This window comes from Fragaria vesca, linkage group LG7 (assembly GCF_000184155.1).
Source record: "Fragaria vesca subsp. vesca linkage group LG7, FraVesHawaii_1.0, whole genome shotgun sequence".
Taxonomy (NCBI): domain Eukaryota; kingdom Viridiplantae; phylum Streptophyta; class Magnoliopsida; order Rosales; family Rosaceae; genus Fragaria; species Fragaria vesca.
This window is the reverse complement of record NC_020497.1, coordinates 16,791,568-16,805,972: the sequence shown is the minus strand read 5'-3', so window position 1 is coordinate 16,805,972 and position 14,405 is coordinate 16,791,568. Positions and strand designations below refer to the sequence as shown.

General features: G+C 37.1%; 3 protein-coding genes and 2 non-coding genes across 8 annotated transcripts; 4 read left to right on the top strand and 1 right to left on the bottom strand.

The window, feature by feature from the left end:
- Positions 1-4,110: 4,110 nt before the first annotated feature.
- LOC101301545 (putative disease resistance protein RGA3-like) lies at positions 4,111-6,290 on the top strand. The gene is made up of 2 exons (XM_004308828.1): positions 4,111-6,166; positions 6,285-6,290. Exons 1-2 carry the CDS (start codon positions 4,523-4,525, stop codon positions 6,288-6,290), a joined length of 1,650 nt encoding a protein of 549 aa, XP_004308876.1. The 5' UTR covers positions 4,111-4,522.
- A 112-nt stretch (positions 6,291-6,402) lies between these two features.
- On the top strand, positions 6,403-7,663 carry LOC101295175 (putative disease resistance protein RGA3-like). Of its 2 annotated transcripts, none has more exons than XM_004307493.1 (2): positions 6,403-7,391; positions 7,476-7,663. In XM_004307493.1, the coding sequence occupies exon 1, from the start codon at positions 6,738-6,740 to the stop codon at positions 7,380-7,382; it is 645 nt and encodes a 214-aa protein (XP_004307541.1). In that variant the 5' UTR covers positions 6,403-6,737; the 3' UTR covers positions 7,383-7,391; positions 7,476-7,663. The 2 variants fall into 2 exon arrangements, with proteins under 2 accessions (XP_004307541.1, XP_004307542.1); XM_004307494.1 differs by having other exon boundaries at positions 6,403-7,411; positions 7,511-7,552.
- A 1,029-nt stretch (positions 7,664-8,692) lies between these two features.
- LOC101295657 (brefeldin A-inhibited guanine nucleotide-exchange protein 5-like) lies at positions 8,693-10,255 on the top strand. The gene is made up of 8 exons (XM_004307495.1): positions 8,693-8,764; positions 8,863-8,931; positions 9,196-9,316; positions 9,394-9,447; positions 9,527-9,612; positions 9,741-9,815; positions 10,006-10,091; positions 10,219-10,255. The coding sequence occupies exons 3-7, from the start codon at positions 9,272-9,274 to the stop codon at positions 10,052-10,054; spliced, it is 309 nt and encodes a 102-aa protein (XP_004307543.1). The 5' UTR covers positions 8,693-8,764; positions 8,863-8,931; positions 9,196-9,271; the 3' UTR covers positions 10,055-10,091; positions 10,219-10,255.
- A 1,788-nt stretch (positions 10,256-12,043) lies between these two features.
- LOC101296236 lies at positions 12,044-13,248 on the top strand. Of its 3 annotated transcripts, XR_185266.1 has the most exons (5): positions 12,044-12,106; positions 12,207-12,322; positions 12,428-12,569; positions 12,636-12,699; positions 12,827-13,248. It is a non-coding gene; the product is annotated as an uncharacterized LOC101296236 (transcript). The 3 variants fall into 3 exon arrangements; XR_185267.1 differs by lacking the exons at positions 12,044-12,106; positions 12,207-12,322 and having other exon boundaries at positions 12,353-12,569; positions 12,639-12,699; XR_185265.1 differs by lacking the exon at positions 12,044-12,106 and having other exon boundaries at positions 12,278-12,699.
- Positions 13,249-13,392: 144 nt separating this feature from the next.
- LOC101296712 lies at positions 13,393-14,365 on the bottom strand. The gene is made up of 2 exons (XR_185268.1): positions 14,185-14,365; positions 13,393-13,894 (listed from the first exon to the last, which is right to left on the bottom strand). It is a non-coding gene; the product is annotated as an uncharacterized LOC101296712 (transcript).
- Positions 14,366-14,405: the final 40 nt, after the last annotated feature.

Genomic DNA, 14,405 nt, shown 5'->3' with positions numbered 1-14,405 from the left:
CTAACTAATTGTTCTATGTCAATGTGACGATTCATGTTCTGTTTTAGTATAATGACCTCGGTAATAACTGATAAGTTTAGTTGATGAAGTGGTACCGTAACTTGTTTTCCTTTAACTTTCAATTCCAGACTTGTCGTCTCCAATATTTCCTGGAAATTAATGTAAACACATACATACATGCATTGAAATATATATGATCATGACGCGGATGGTAAGCGATTGACTATCAGTATCACTATGTATGCATGCATGTTGGAATCGAACTTGGAATATACGTAGCTTACCATCACATACAATTAGTCCATTACTGGCCCCAAGTTGTGGGAACTATTCTCGTAAGAAGAATATCAAGTTATACAGCTTTTGTTTTCTAATGTCATAATCAAAAGACTAGTAGCTCTGATATAGCAGTAATGGACCATTGCTAGTCAATGCCGTGTGAAGTGTGGCAAATGAGAAAGATTGATATTTTGTTTCGTGTTAATCGTTGGCATTCCATTTGGTAATCCTGAAAATGGAATGAGAGGGACAAAGTCTTGAATAATTTGTTTGTTTTGTCAAGTCAAGCAGATAATGATGATATAACCAATTGTTTCCACAGTAGATTAGTTGTCGTGACAAAGCAACATTGTTTTCTTCTTCTTATTTTTCATGCTATTGACTTGGGAAAAAGAAGACCTACAAAAGCAATATTCAAAGAAAATCATGTATCTATCTAAAATCCTGATATTGGTTTCCGGATATCTCCGATATATCCGATATCTTTTTTTTCAAAGTACCGATAGATCCACCGATATCGATATTTTAATCCTTGGGTATGAACAAAGATTAAATATCGTTATCGGTGGATCTATAAGTACTTTAAAAAAAAGATATCGGGGATATCCGGAAAAGAATATTAGGATTTTAGATACATGATTTTCTTTGAATATTGCATTTGTAGGTCTTCTTTTTCCTAAGTCAATAGCATGAAAAATAAGAAGAAGAAAACAATGTTGCTTTGTCACGACATCTAATCTACTGTGAAAACAATTGGTTATATCATTACCATCTGCTTGACTTGACAAAACAAACAAATTATTCAAGACTTTGTCCCTCTCATTCCATTTTCAGGATTACCAAATGGAATGCCAACGATTAACATGAAACAAAATATCAATCTTTCTCATTTGCCACACTTCGCACGACATTGACTAGCAATGGTCCATTACTGCTATATCAGAGCTACTAGTCTTTTGACTATGACATTAGAAAACAAAAGCTTTATAACTTGATATTCTTCTTACGAGAATAGTTCCCACAACTTGGGGCCAGTAATGGACTAATTGTACGTGATGGTAAGCTACGTATATTCCAAGTTCAATTCCAACATGCATGCATACATGGTGATATTGACAGTCAATCGCTTACCATCCGCGTCATGATCATATATATTTCCATGCATGTCTGTATGTGTTTCCATTAATTTCCAGGAAATATTGGAGACGACAAGTCTGGAATTGAAAGCTAAAGGAAAACAAGTTACGGTACCACTTCATCAACTAAACTTATCAGTTATTACCGAGGTCATTATACTAAAACAGAAAATGAATCGTCACATTGACATAGAACAATTAGTTAGCTGCTTAATTAAAATTATCGATGAAAATAAAAGTTGTACTACATACATTGATGCCCACCAAATTAAACTTTTGGTTTTGAATTACTCATATTCTCATATTATATCTTTGTCAGTCATCTATATTAATTGATATGTGTGATACAAGAAATTAAACCACTTAAAGACCAAATTCAATCAGATTACTGTTGATATATATATATATACACGTATATCAGGCCATTCCTCTAAAGGATTCTTTTTTTTGACATATATGAGGGATGAGGGATTACACCTACTTTTCGATTATATTTTTAAATTCCCACCGTTCAGTTTGTTGGTCCTTATATATAGATCAATTATGTAGATTTTCAACCAATTTGGTGATGAATCCAACTGGATGACTGATCACTGACTTATGAGCATTGATTATAACCATAAACATTATAACCATATTGATTGTTGCTTTCTTGGGATTTATTTAAGGTTCCAGTCCCACTACCTAAATTGATAGACTCAAAAATTAGCACAACTGAAGCAACATCTTGATCATCATTTGCACCTCTAGTCCTCCTCCCCAAGAGCGGAGCTAAGTTAGGACCAAAAGGTGCCATGTCACCCTTGACTCTTTGGTTGATAAGTGATTACTAACTAGGAAGCTAGTGATTTAAGTAAAAATTTATAGTTGATTATGCTTGATCGGCCACCCCCCAAACATATATAGGAAACTACTCATGACAAGGAACACAAATGAGACGTGGACTAAACTTTGCACTCTAATTCTTGGTTTCTTTACTTTTCTTAAGTAGAAATAAAATACATGAATTAATTTCAATCTATAATCTATTTCCAATTTCATAACTAAAAAAACACTAAACTTCAAGTTGTAAAAGTTTAATACATATCTATTCAAAAAACAAAAGTTTAATATATTTGTTTATCACTTTGTGCAAATAAAATACAATGACATAGATCGATAAAAAATAAAATGCAAGATCAATTTGGCTCGAAAAATTAATAGACCAATAAAGCTTCATTTTGGTACATGATTCAATTTAATTACTCAATCTTTCTTTTAAATAAACGTAATAATCAAGTAACGCGATGCATACCATGACCAATCACCATCACTAGCTATTTAAAATCTAGGAGAATTTACATGAAAAATAAGAGCAAGCGAGTAATTTTAATGTACATTGACAATTGTGCTTAATAAAATATATCTGTAAGAATTAGATCAATTTTCATTTAACTATATATTAGCCGGCCCCCTTAAAAAAAAATCATGGCTCCACCTCTGCTCCTCCCATACATGGTATCCTCTTGTGCTCCATACCTAGTACTTCTAAAGTCATGATCATGATCTTGGGAGGCATGATTGTAATTTTCTTCATATGAAAAATTGTTCAATCCTCTCACTGTAAAAGATTGTCCATATTCATTTAGACATATTCGAGGGAATTACTATTTGTTGGAATGTGATTTTTCTTTATGTGAATTTTTTTTACAGATATTTTTTTAATATATTGAAGATATATCATAAATATCCTAAATATCGAAGATATTTCCTATATATTGGAGAAATATCGGAGATATTTGACAGTATCAGAGAAATATCAGAAATACGGTGGAAGATAAGATATTTACCCCTCTAGTTATATCGGTCTTAAAAAATAAAAAAAATATCGGGAGATATATCGGATATATCGCAGAGATTTTAATCCTTAGTTGTAGCCCCGTATGCATATGCAGCATTGTACAGCCACCCATAAATTGGAGTCTTCTCGTCTTCTCGCGGACACTGTGGGCGGAGCCATCAGCTTCTTGGTGTCGGGGATGTCTCTGAGGACTTCCATATATATTCTTCTTCTCGTTTGCAACCATCAAAGTAGTCGACGACCATTCCGGTGTTTGCAACTTTATGTCGGATTTGCTTACAGCAATACAGGGTACGTTCCAGAACATGTATGTTGCGAAAAAAAAAAAATTAAACTTTTGCAGCATAAAAGAAAACTGGGGACATGTACTTATGCCTCACTTCTTGATTTAATCTCAAAACATCAGCAAAAGATGTAAAGAAAGTTTCAAAAACCATATCAATAAACCAGAGAGATATTTGATGGCGGGGAACAAGTAGCTAGGAGTAAAGATTGCCTCTAAGAATTGTAGAAATTGATCAAGAACCAAAGAAATTCAATAATGATAAATTAGTATTGTTACTAAAATATTCATTCCACTCAAAATGTATGTAATTATGTATCTTTATAGATAAATTCATGAGATTGTCGGATTAATTAGTTTCGTAGTTAGCTTCTACATGATTTTCTCCTCGTATATATCATACTCTCAATTATGCATATTGACATGTCCAAAACCAATTCAGGCAACTTTCTCCCTTATCCCCACAAAGATGCATCCGGATTATCTTCACTTTTGTTTTCCAGTGTATTGTATGATTCATATCACTCTGAAAAAGTAGAGACCTCTTTTATCTCTTCAATAATTCATTTTGGTTGATGACACGTTAAAACAAATCAACATCACATATCTAAAGCAGATCTGATCCAGCACAGAAACGTTGATGCCAAAAAGGGCCACCTACGTACAGTGTGCATAGAGCAAATTCTATCACCACTTGCGTTAAAAGGTGAAAGCAACATATGGTCTTTAGTCTTTACATATGTGCATACTTCAACAAGATAAGAAAAGGACTGTCGGTGGTGTGAAATTACCGTTGGTTGCAATCATTGCACTAGTAAGAAGCTGGTGTGAAAATATCAGGCCACACATTAGGCTGAGACGATGAATGCTATATATATATAAAGCTGGGATCATAGCACTCAATTTCTGTAGTTCGCTAGTTGCTACTCCCATATTTCTCCTCTTTTCCACTTCCATTCACGAGCAGACCTTTTAAGTAAGAACATGGCTGGAGTCCTAGTTGACGTTCTGCTAGAGCGTTTTGCTACTCTCGCCCTTGACAAGATCGAACAAGAGATGAAGCTGGTGGTCGGGGTCAAGCAAGAAATCAAAAATCTCACCAAGAAACTCGAAGCTATTCAAGCTGTGCTGGAGGACGCAGAGCAAAGGCAAGTGACGGAGGCCAGCGTGAGATGTTGGCTGAGTGAACTGACAGAAGTTTCCTTCGACATGGATGATGTGCTGGATGAGTGGATCACTAAAGTTCTCAGGCGTCAACTGGAGAAACAAGAAAAACAAAGCTCAAAAGCTCTTGTTAGTAATAAGAAGAAGGTATGCTTCCCTTCTCCTTCCTCTTGCTTTCGCTTCGGCAGAGTCGATTGTCCGTTATTTCTTCGTCATAAAATTGCTGCGAAGATAAAGGAACTGAATGAAAGTTTAGCTTTGATCGCTCAAAACAAACAAGATTTTAACTTTCAAACCACCACAAGGGCAGTCCCTGAACTACCTCAAAGATCAGAAACTACTTCTCTTCCCCAAATTAGAACATTTGGTCGAGAAAATGAAAACACTCTCATCATTAGCAAGCTGCTAAGTGAGAGTAGTGAAGAAAACGAGGTTCCTCTGATCATCCCTATTGTAGGGATGGGGGGTATGGGGAAAACAACTCTTGCCCAACTTGTCTATAATGATGATAAGATCAAATTTCATTTTGACAAGAGCATATGGGTATGTGTTTCAGACCCTTTTAAAGAGATCAAAATTGCTAAAGCTATTATTGAAGGTTTAGATAAAGATAACACCTCAAAAAATTCAAATGAGTTGCAAACCTTGATGCAATGCATAAATGAATTGCTTGAGGGAAAAAGGTTTCTTCTTGTCTTAGACGATGTGTGGAACCCAACACGTAGTCAATGGGAAGAATTAATCAAACATTTACAAAAAGGTGCTATGGGTAGTAGGGTATTAATGACCACTCGAAATGAGAATGTTGCTACTTTTATGAAAGCAAAAACTCAAATGATCCTTTTGAAGGAGTTGAGTGAAGAATTTTGTTTGTCATTGTTCTACTACAGTGCAGACATGGATGAGAGTAGTGTGTCTAAAGAGTTTAAAGATATTGGGTTAGAGATTGTGAAACGGTGCAATGGGTTGCCTCTTGCTGCAAAGACATTAGGAAGCCTCATGCTCAATAAGAAAACAATTCATGAATGGCGAGCTGTTCAAAAGAGTAAAACATGGACACTGAAAGAGATACAACAAGATGTTTTTCGACCACTACTATTAAGTTATCATGACTTGACTCTAGCAACTAAACGATGTCTTTTGTATTGTGTTATATTTCCAAAAGATTACGTTTATAATAAGAATCAATTGATTGAGTTGTGGATGTCACAAAGTTATCTGCATGCCACAGGAAGCAAAGAAATGTGGATAGTCGGTCAAAATTGTTTTGATGACTTAGTGTTGCGGTCATTCTTTCAAGATATTGATGTCGATCATAAGAGTTATGGAAACATAACATGTAAAATTCATGATATTGTACATGACTTTTTACAATATTTGACCGAAAATGAAAGCAAACGGCTTGAGTTTGATGCTAGTGAGAGACAGGAGGTGTCAAATGATAAAGTTCATCATTTGACCTTGGTACATGCATCTGACTCTTTTTTAGATTGTCTGCTCAGTTATAAAAGATTACGTACCTTGACTGTTCTAATAGACCAGCCCATTCATTCAGGTCAGCTAATGTTTGACTTGATTGTAGAATTGAAAAGCCTTAGAACATTAACCTTATTGGATAATCGAAGAAATAGTCTGTGGTCTGAGTCCATTGACTTCATTGACTTCATTGACTTCATTGAGTCCATTCCCAAGAAGATAGGTGAATTGATACATTTGAGGTATCTTGATTTATCCGGTAATAGGAGACTGAAAGAATTACCGAGCGTCATTGGTAGCTTATACAACCTGCAAACCTTGCGACTTGATTATTGCGACAGTCTCGAGGAAATAGATGTGCGAAGGCTAATTAACTTGAGGCATCTTCATCTTCGAGGCTGTTATGAACTAAGGTTAATCAAAGGGATTGAGAAATTAAGAGATCTACAAACGCTAGATGAGTTTCGTGTCGGAGATGGAAACAAGTTGGAAGATCTGAAAGACTTGAACCAGCTTCAAGGGAGTCTTACTCTTCACCTTTGGGGGGGGGCATCCAAAGATGGCGGAGAATGCAGCAATTCTGGTGAATAAGCCTCTCTTGGATTTGAGTCTAAACTTTGTTCCAGGTTTTGGTAGAGAAATTATGAATGGGTTAGAGCCGCCTCCAGGTTTGGAATCTCTATTCATCCATGGTTATAAAGGCGCCTTCTCCCCATGGTTGTCGTCTTTACACCGCCTGAGAGTGCTCACCCTTGTTGAATGCGATTGTCAGGTTTTGCCTTCTTTAGGGAAACTGGCGTCCCTTGAATCATTGACTATTCAGTATCAAGGAGTGAATCTCTATGGAGTCTCAAAGGTAGGAGTTGAGTTTTTGGGAATAGAACAAGGGAAAACCTCGTCATCTTCCATTTTCATATCATTCCCCAAGCTGAAACAACTCACTATCCATTTCATGCCGTCATGGGAAGAGTTGGAAGGAGTGGAAGAGGAGAACTCTGAGAAGATTACAATCATGCCATGCCTTTCTGAATTGACAATTTATGACTGTCAGAAGCTAAAAGCACTGCCGGACTTCCTGTGGAAGACACCACTACAGAAGTTGCGCATCAGCGGCTCTCCCATTCTCGAAAACCTTTACAGAAAAGAAATAGGCGAGCAGTGGGCCAAGATTTCTCACATCCCGAACACCAAAGTTGGATGGTAGGACTTCCTGGTAGGACATCCCTTGCTCAGGTTCATCTTTTGATATTTTGTAAATTTATTACCTTTTTATTAATTAAGCTTTTATCGTATACAGAATTGTAACAGGCTACTCGTACAGTTCACATTCAGAATGGCATTGGAGACTTGGACTTGTCAAGCTGATGGCATCCTAATTTGGTTAGTGAGCTGCATACCTATATTGTCATCAACCATGGTCTTTGTAGCTTCTAGCTAAGCAGCTCATGGCTTCCTCACATAGACTGAACTCCCTGTCAGCTTTTATCAGAGGGAGAGGCTGGAGAAGCTGAAGCAGAAGGCCCGAGAAATGAGAAAGTAATTGCTGATAAGGTATGGATTCTTACAATTGATTACTTTTCCAGCTCTGCAGCTCTCTTTGGTCTTTGCCATTATGAATAATCATAAATTGAGTTTACATGAAATTGTGGAATCTTATGTCTGTCTGGAAGACAGATGATGGGAACAAGGGACCTTGCGCTGGGTAGGAGTTTATTTTTCTAGTTCATTGTGTCTGTCTATCCATGTAGTTTGCTCATGTACATCAGCACTCAGTGTCGCTCATGCTTTGTGCAATTGTACATATGCAATCAGCACATTTATATTCTGTATGGACGTATGAATGTTTGATACTTGTCTAGAAATTGAAGGGCAAGAAATAGTTCTTACAATCATTAAATATTGTTTCAAATGCAGTACATGGGGAACCTTTGCTGGGAGTTATCAGAGTCTGCTCTGCACAGGTACCTATTTTATTTTATTTATAATTAGGTTCTCAATATCAATTTCAAAGCAGCTAATGAATCATAGTTTGAACTTGTAGTAAGAGTCCTGTCAACCAAGCTACATCAAAGGCAATGCTTACGCAGATGATCAGCATCATAAAAAGAGAAAGAAATGACTCTAGGAGATCAACTTAACCAGGCTAAAGAGACATCCATTGCATCTGTTGAGGAACTTCATAATCTTGCAGGTGGTGCTGACATCAAGGTACATATTATTCTTTAGTAACCGATGTGCTTGGTACCTCATGCACTCTCAAGTTCTGCACTTTCCACTGTTTACTATGTCTCTAATCATGGATAGTTTAACTTGCGAGGCTTCCTTTGTACTGACATTGTACGTCTTTCAATGTTTAGGGTTTAGAGGCCGTCCTGGACAAAGCTGTGCATCATGAAGATGGCAAAAAGATAACCAGGTTTGGATATGATATTATGCCCTTAAGATATGTATTCCCAACAAACCCAGTGTTGCACATTTATTTATAATGTGCCTAACTGATGCTCTATTTTTATAAGAGGGATTGACCTGGAGAGTATGAGCATAGTTCAACGTGATGCTTTACTGGTTTTCCGAAACCTGTGCAAGGTTTGTGTTTTTGTACAATGTCTTCTATTTGTTGAGTCGTTCATGCAACATGATGCTTCCTATTAGTCATAGATTAATTTCAAAACTTTGTTTTGCAGATGGGCATGAAGGAAGATAACAATGAAGTTACGTTGAAGACGAGGATTTTATCTCTTGAGCTTCTGCAGGTTATATTCGGATCATTTGTGATTTTATGTGCATGCTTTTATGGACAACACAGTGGATATTGTTAAATAACTTGAAAGTTTTGTTTAGATGTAATTTCTCGAATTTTTTAAGTATGAGCTTCCTCCTTCTAAGACTGGGGATGGAGACAAGAAGATAGTATAATACATGAAGATGACTTCCATGGCATTAACTTATAAAAAGTGCTTTCCTTTTACTTATTTTTAGTGTTTCTGAAAAATGTGATTTATTGCTTGGTGTTTCAGGGTTTGTTGGAAGGAGTTGGTCATCCATTTACTAGAAACTTCCATTTTATTGATTCGGTGAAAGCATACCTATCGTATGCCTTGTTGCGGACTTCAGTTTCGCCATCCCGTCATATTTCAGGTTTACATATATTCTTCATCTGATTTAGATACATTGTATCTGATTTTTGCTTCTGATCATTAGTTTCCTTCCTGCAGTATGCAACTGGAATTTTTGTAGTGCTTTTGTTGCGGTTTCGAGAAAGTCTCAAGGTGTGTCTATGATCTTCACAAGTACTTACAGAAATTACATCGTCATACTCTGTTCTTTACACCAACAATTTTTATTCAGGGTGAAATAGGCATCTTCTTTCCCTTGATAGTTCTCCGGTCCCTGGATGGCTCGGATCCCATGAACCAGAAAATGAGTGTTCTTAGGTATCGCCTTTCCTGGTTATCATGTTGCTAGTACCTTGTAATGTTACTCTCAATTCCTGCATGGATACTGTGATCACCATGATTTTGACATTTTATTCCCAGTCATCTAATGAATTGCGTGTTTGCAGGATGGGAACAAGGGACCTTGCACTGGATATGAGTTTAGATTTTTCGGACTTTTGGTTAAATTTAGACTTGATGGGGTTAGTTTACCTAAACTTTCTTTATTTTTGGTCTCCCAAATTAACAAGCTTTGCACAAGTCAGGATCTTAATATGTTTATGATTTTTGTGCTTTATATATAGGGAAGCTCTGTCATCACTTTCGGTTGCCATTGTAGAATTGAAGCTTGAATTTCAGAATGATGATTTTTGTTCAAATGATGATTTGCAGATATGCTACCTGGTTTATAGCTAGGACAGGAGAAAATGTCAAAAATTGATCCATCCTCCTTCTTGATACTTATGCAAGATGAAGAGGTGGGTTGGTAGTTTGGTACTAGTGTTTATAAAACTTGCATGTTCTGGCAATTTAGAGTTGAAGGCAAACCCTGTTTGGAATACGTACATCACTTCATTTTCTCTTGGTTTCATGAGTTCACAGTAGAGCGCAGCAAGAATTGTAACAGGCTACTCGTACAGTTCACATTCAGAATGGCATTGGAGACTTGGAGTTGTCAAGCTGATGGCATCCTAATTTGGTTAGTTAGCTGCATACCTATATCGTCATTATTTGAGATCAAAATGTCACATCAATTGAGCATCAACCATGGTCTTTGTAGCTTCTAGCTAAGCAGCTCATGGCTTCCTCACATATACTGAACTCCCTATCAGCTTTTATTACTTCTGCGGCTTGATTCTTAAACATACAGGTAATTGCAGAGCAGTGTACGTGATTATTGTTTTTTTTTTTTTTTTTCTTGCAATGTCTGATTTGTCTATCACGTCTCTGGGCTTATTAGCCAACTGAAGTTGCTTATATACAGGAAATGATGATTCTCGGTCATGCATAGAAAAAACTTTTCAAAGGCATGATGATCCTCAGCCCCTCAAGTTTTTGTTTCTCTTGCACTGACATTCCAGATACGAAATTTTCAATAACTACTCAGATACTTTATGAACCGTAAGTCCGTAATAGAATGTCCTCTTCAAATTCAGGTTACAGAATTCCTCTAGTTACATAATGCGGCCTATATTGTAGATTTGTAGACGCAGCTGACGTTACTGCATTGAAGCTTGAAGCATTAAGAATGGCATCGGAGTTTTCATGCTGATGCGATGCTAATTTGGTAAGCTGCACATAATCATAATAATAGCCCACTTGAATTTATTCGTTTTCATATCAGAGTTCTTAGGTATGTTACAAATTTCTTTTCACCTTTTTGGTTAATTAGATACCCAGGTTGGAGTACCTTAGTCAAGCAGCTGAGCATCTCCTCTTATCTCTTGACGGGAATCGCACCAGGCTACTTGTTCTGCTCATGTTGAAGCTTGATGCATTCAGAAAAGGCATCAGACTATCAGAGTATGGTAAGCCACACGCACACCTTTTTCACTTTTTGTGTATTCATAACTTGAAGTTTTTGGTTTTCAAGTTGGACTGATTAGCTATGTCGCAGAAGATCTTTTGGGTTGATCAGTATGACTGAGGATGGAGCTGAGTCAAGAACATCTCGTCCAAGCGTCTGGACTTCTATTAGAGTTATTTGGAAGGTATGCAATGTTGCCACAATGACTTGTCACCGGAGAAAGTTAGACTTGGGACTGTTCCTTTGGTCACTAGATCCCGCTGCAGTGCTACCTTGTGTGTCATACTGTTTTAACTTCTAATAGGAGTCTCTTTTGCAGAGGATGGGGTAGGTGGATCATGCATCCAATACTTGATTTCAACTGATCTACATCAGGTTCCCAAGGCTGAAACTCACCACCCTGAACCAGTTCTTAGTAGAGCTATGTCACATAAAATCTTTGGTTAATCAGATGAATGAGGGTGGAGCTTAATCAATCAGCTGATCAGCATATATATCGTCAAAAATGATTCAATCCCCCGGACATGATGATTGAAAAGGTATGTCTCCCTTCTATATTTTATAGTCACAGTCGCTTCATTTAACTGCTAGTCGATCTTAGTGAATTTATAATTTAGTCAAAAAGAATAATGTCATTATTTGAGGTGAAAGTGTGACATCAATTGAGCATCAATCAATCATTGTCTTTGTAGCTTCTGGCTAGGCAGCTCATGGCTTCCTCACATTTCGAAGCGTACACACCAATCAGCTTCAATTACTTCTGCCGCTTGATTTCTTAAACATACAGGTAACTGCAGAGCAGTGTGAATACTATGTTTGTCTGCAATGTCTGATTTGTCTATGAAGTCTCCAGGCTCATTAGCCAATTTCAGTTGTGTATATACAGGAAATGATGATTCTCAGTCATTTATAGAGCTAAAAGGATTTCTGGACTTCTCAAAGACAAGATGATCCTCAACCCCTCAGGTTTTTATGTTGCACAGACCTTTGAGATACAAAATTTTCAATAACTACTCGGATAGTTTATGAACTGTAATCGAATGTCCCCTTCAAATTCAGGTTACAGAATTTCTCAGTTTACATAGTGCGGGATATATTGTAGACACAGCAGACGCTACTACATTGAAGCTTGATGCATTATGAATGGCATCGGAGTTTTCAAGCTGATGCAATGCTAATTTGGTAAGCTGCAGATAATCATAACAATTGCCTACTTGATGTTCTTCGTTTTCATACCAGAGGGATCAGCTATGTTACAAATTTCTTTTCACCTTTTTTGTTAATTAGACACCCAGGTTGTAGTAGCCTAGTCAAGCAGCTGAGCATCTCCTCTAGTTACTTGTCTTTTGATGGGAATCGCACCAGGCAACTTGTTCTGCTCATATTGAAGCTTGATGCATTAACAATGGCATCAAACTTTCAGAGTTTGGTAAGCTACACGCACACATTCTTTAAGTTTTTGGTTTTCAAGTTGGACTGATTAGCCATGTCACAGAAGATCTTTTGGGTTGATGATACGGACTGAGGATGGAGCTTGGACCTCAATAGTTATTGGGAAGGTATGCAAGGCTGTCACAATGAGTTGTAACCAGAGAAAGTTACTCGGGGTTGTTTTTTTGGTCTATTTAGATCCTGTTTGTTTGTGTGCCCTGCTGATTTCACTTCTAATAGGAGTCTCTTTTGCAGAGGATGGGACAGATGATCATGCATCCAATACTTGATTCAACTGATATACATCTAGTTCCCAACGCTGAAAGTCACCACCCTGAACCAGCTTTTAGTAGAGCTAGAGTGCCGATTGGGGAGGGAAAGGGTTTGTCTACTCTTTGCAACGTGTTTATGACAAGAATGGTGCTTTGGAGAAGATTCGGAGCATGAAACTCGCTTTACGAATCTGTTATGCTGTTATGGTGGATCACTGGATCCGCATTCCACAATTCTACAGTAGAGTAGAGATGGATGCCAAGTCTGAAAGAAGATTGGCTCGGTGAAGGTAGTCAGTCTCGGAGTTTTGTAAATAGTTGCATTATGACTGCAGTAACTGTAATCACCATTGATGTACTTTCATTTTGATCGACATTTTTATGTAAGACTCGGTATTTTCAGAATTTTGCTTTGCATGAAGTTACCTGCTCTTGAGCATGAACAAGGGCTCTGTTCATGTAATGATGAAAACGGAATAACACTCAACAATACTTAGAAAATCAAATGTTTTCAAATGTTGCATTAAGTTCACTAAAACCAATACTTAGAAAATCAATCGCTTCAAATGTCATACATGACCAAAATTTCTCTACAGCCATTCTACAACACTCAACAACTTCCTTTAGAATAACCTATTTACAATGTCAAAAAATAAACCATGCAGGTCCAATAATCATAGCAAGCACACTTTGAGATGCCCTGAAAAAACGGACACTGATGCCCACAACATATAATGAAATTAGAGATCATGGCATTCAGTCTACCCTCTAAAACTCACGTATAGAGTCCCCACTGAACATACAAGACAAGAGACTAAGATTTCATTACGTTCGTTCTGTCGCCTTCAGGATATGAACCTCTATGTTAGGGAATGCAAAAAAAAATGTCATAATCAAGTATGCCTTCATAAAAGCCAGCATCAAGATTGCCTTCAGGAATGACAAAAAATTAAGTGAAGGCTTGGGGGGGAATAGAAATCTTGATTCTGTACAGAGTATAATACCCAGAGTTTCCACAAAGTCTCTTGTCACTGTAAGGCACATTAACTGCCTGCACAGAAAGAATAACATGTTTTAAAACACAAACATAAGAAGAGACTTTGCAAGCAACCAATCAAGACAAGTACAACATAATGTCACAGCAACAAACCAATAATGCCAAGTTTGGAATAATGAGAATATTGAATATTTATGAAATAGGTAACTAATTAGATTACCTAAGAAGAAATTTAGATGATTTAATTTGATGCAAAATCTTATTATCATATCATCGAAAATAGATATATTTGCACAGATACACAAACAAATATTTATGTTGCTATTGAAGGTGTGTGGTGGTACCTGGACATAAGCTACATGGCTGAGACGATGACTCCCAATGTGAACAACAATGACCACGTCCAAAACATTCCTGAACGAACTTGTAACTTCTTCGCTAACAAGCCTCCAGTTAGAATCCTTTGGCTGAACATGAACTTAATATTTTACAAAACAGAGGGTATCTCCCTGAACAAGTCATTACATAACTGTACAATGATCTGAGAGGAAGATCTGCGAAGTAG

What these genes read in the sequence shown, in the direction of transcription:
- LOC101301545 (XM_004308828.1), top strand. Translation starts at nt 4,523, where the DNA reads ATGGCTGGAGTCCTAGTTGACGTTCTGCTAGAGCGTTTTGCTACTCTC.
- LOC101295175 (XM_004307493.1), top strand. Translation starts at nt 6,738, where the DNA reads ATGGCGGAGAATGCAGCAATTCTGGTGAATAAGCCTCTCTTGGATTTG.
- LOC101295657 (XM_004307495.1), top strand. Translation starts at nt 9,272, where the DNA reads ATGCCTTGTTGCGGACTTCAGTTTCGCCATCCCGTCATATTTCAG. An exon ending in GGTTTCGAGAAAGTCTCAAG is followed by an intron (nt 9,448 to 9,526) that starts GTGTGTCTATGA and finishes ATTTTTATTCAG; the next exon opens with GGTGAAATAGGCATCTTCTT. An exon ending in TTAAATTTAGACTTGATGGG is followed by an intron (nt 9,816 to 10,005) that starts GTTAGTTTACCT and finishes GATGATTTGCAG; the next exon opens with ATATGCTACCTGGTTTATAG.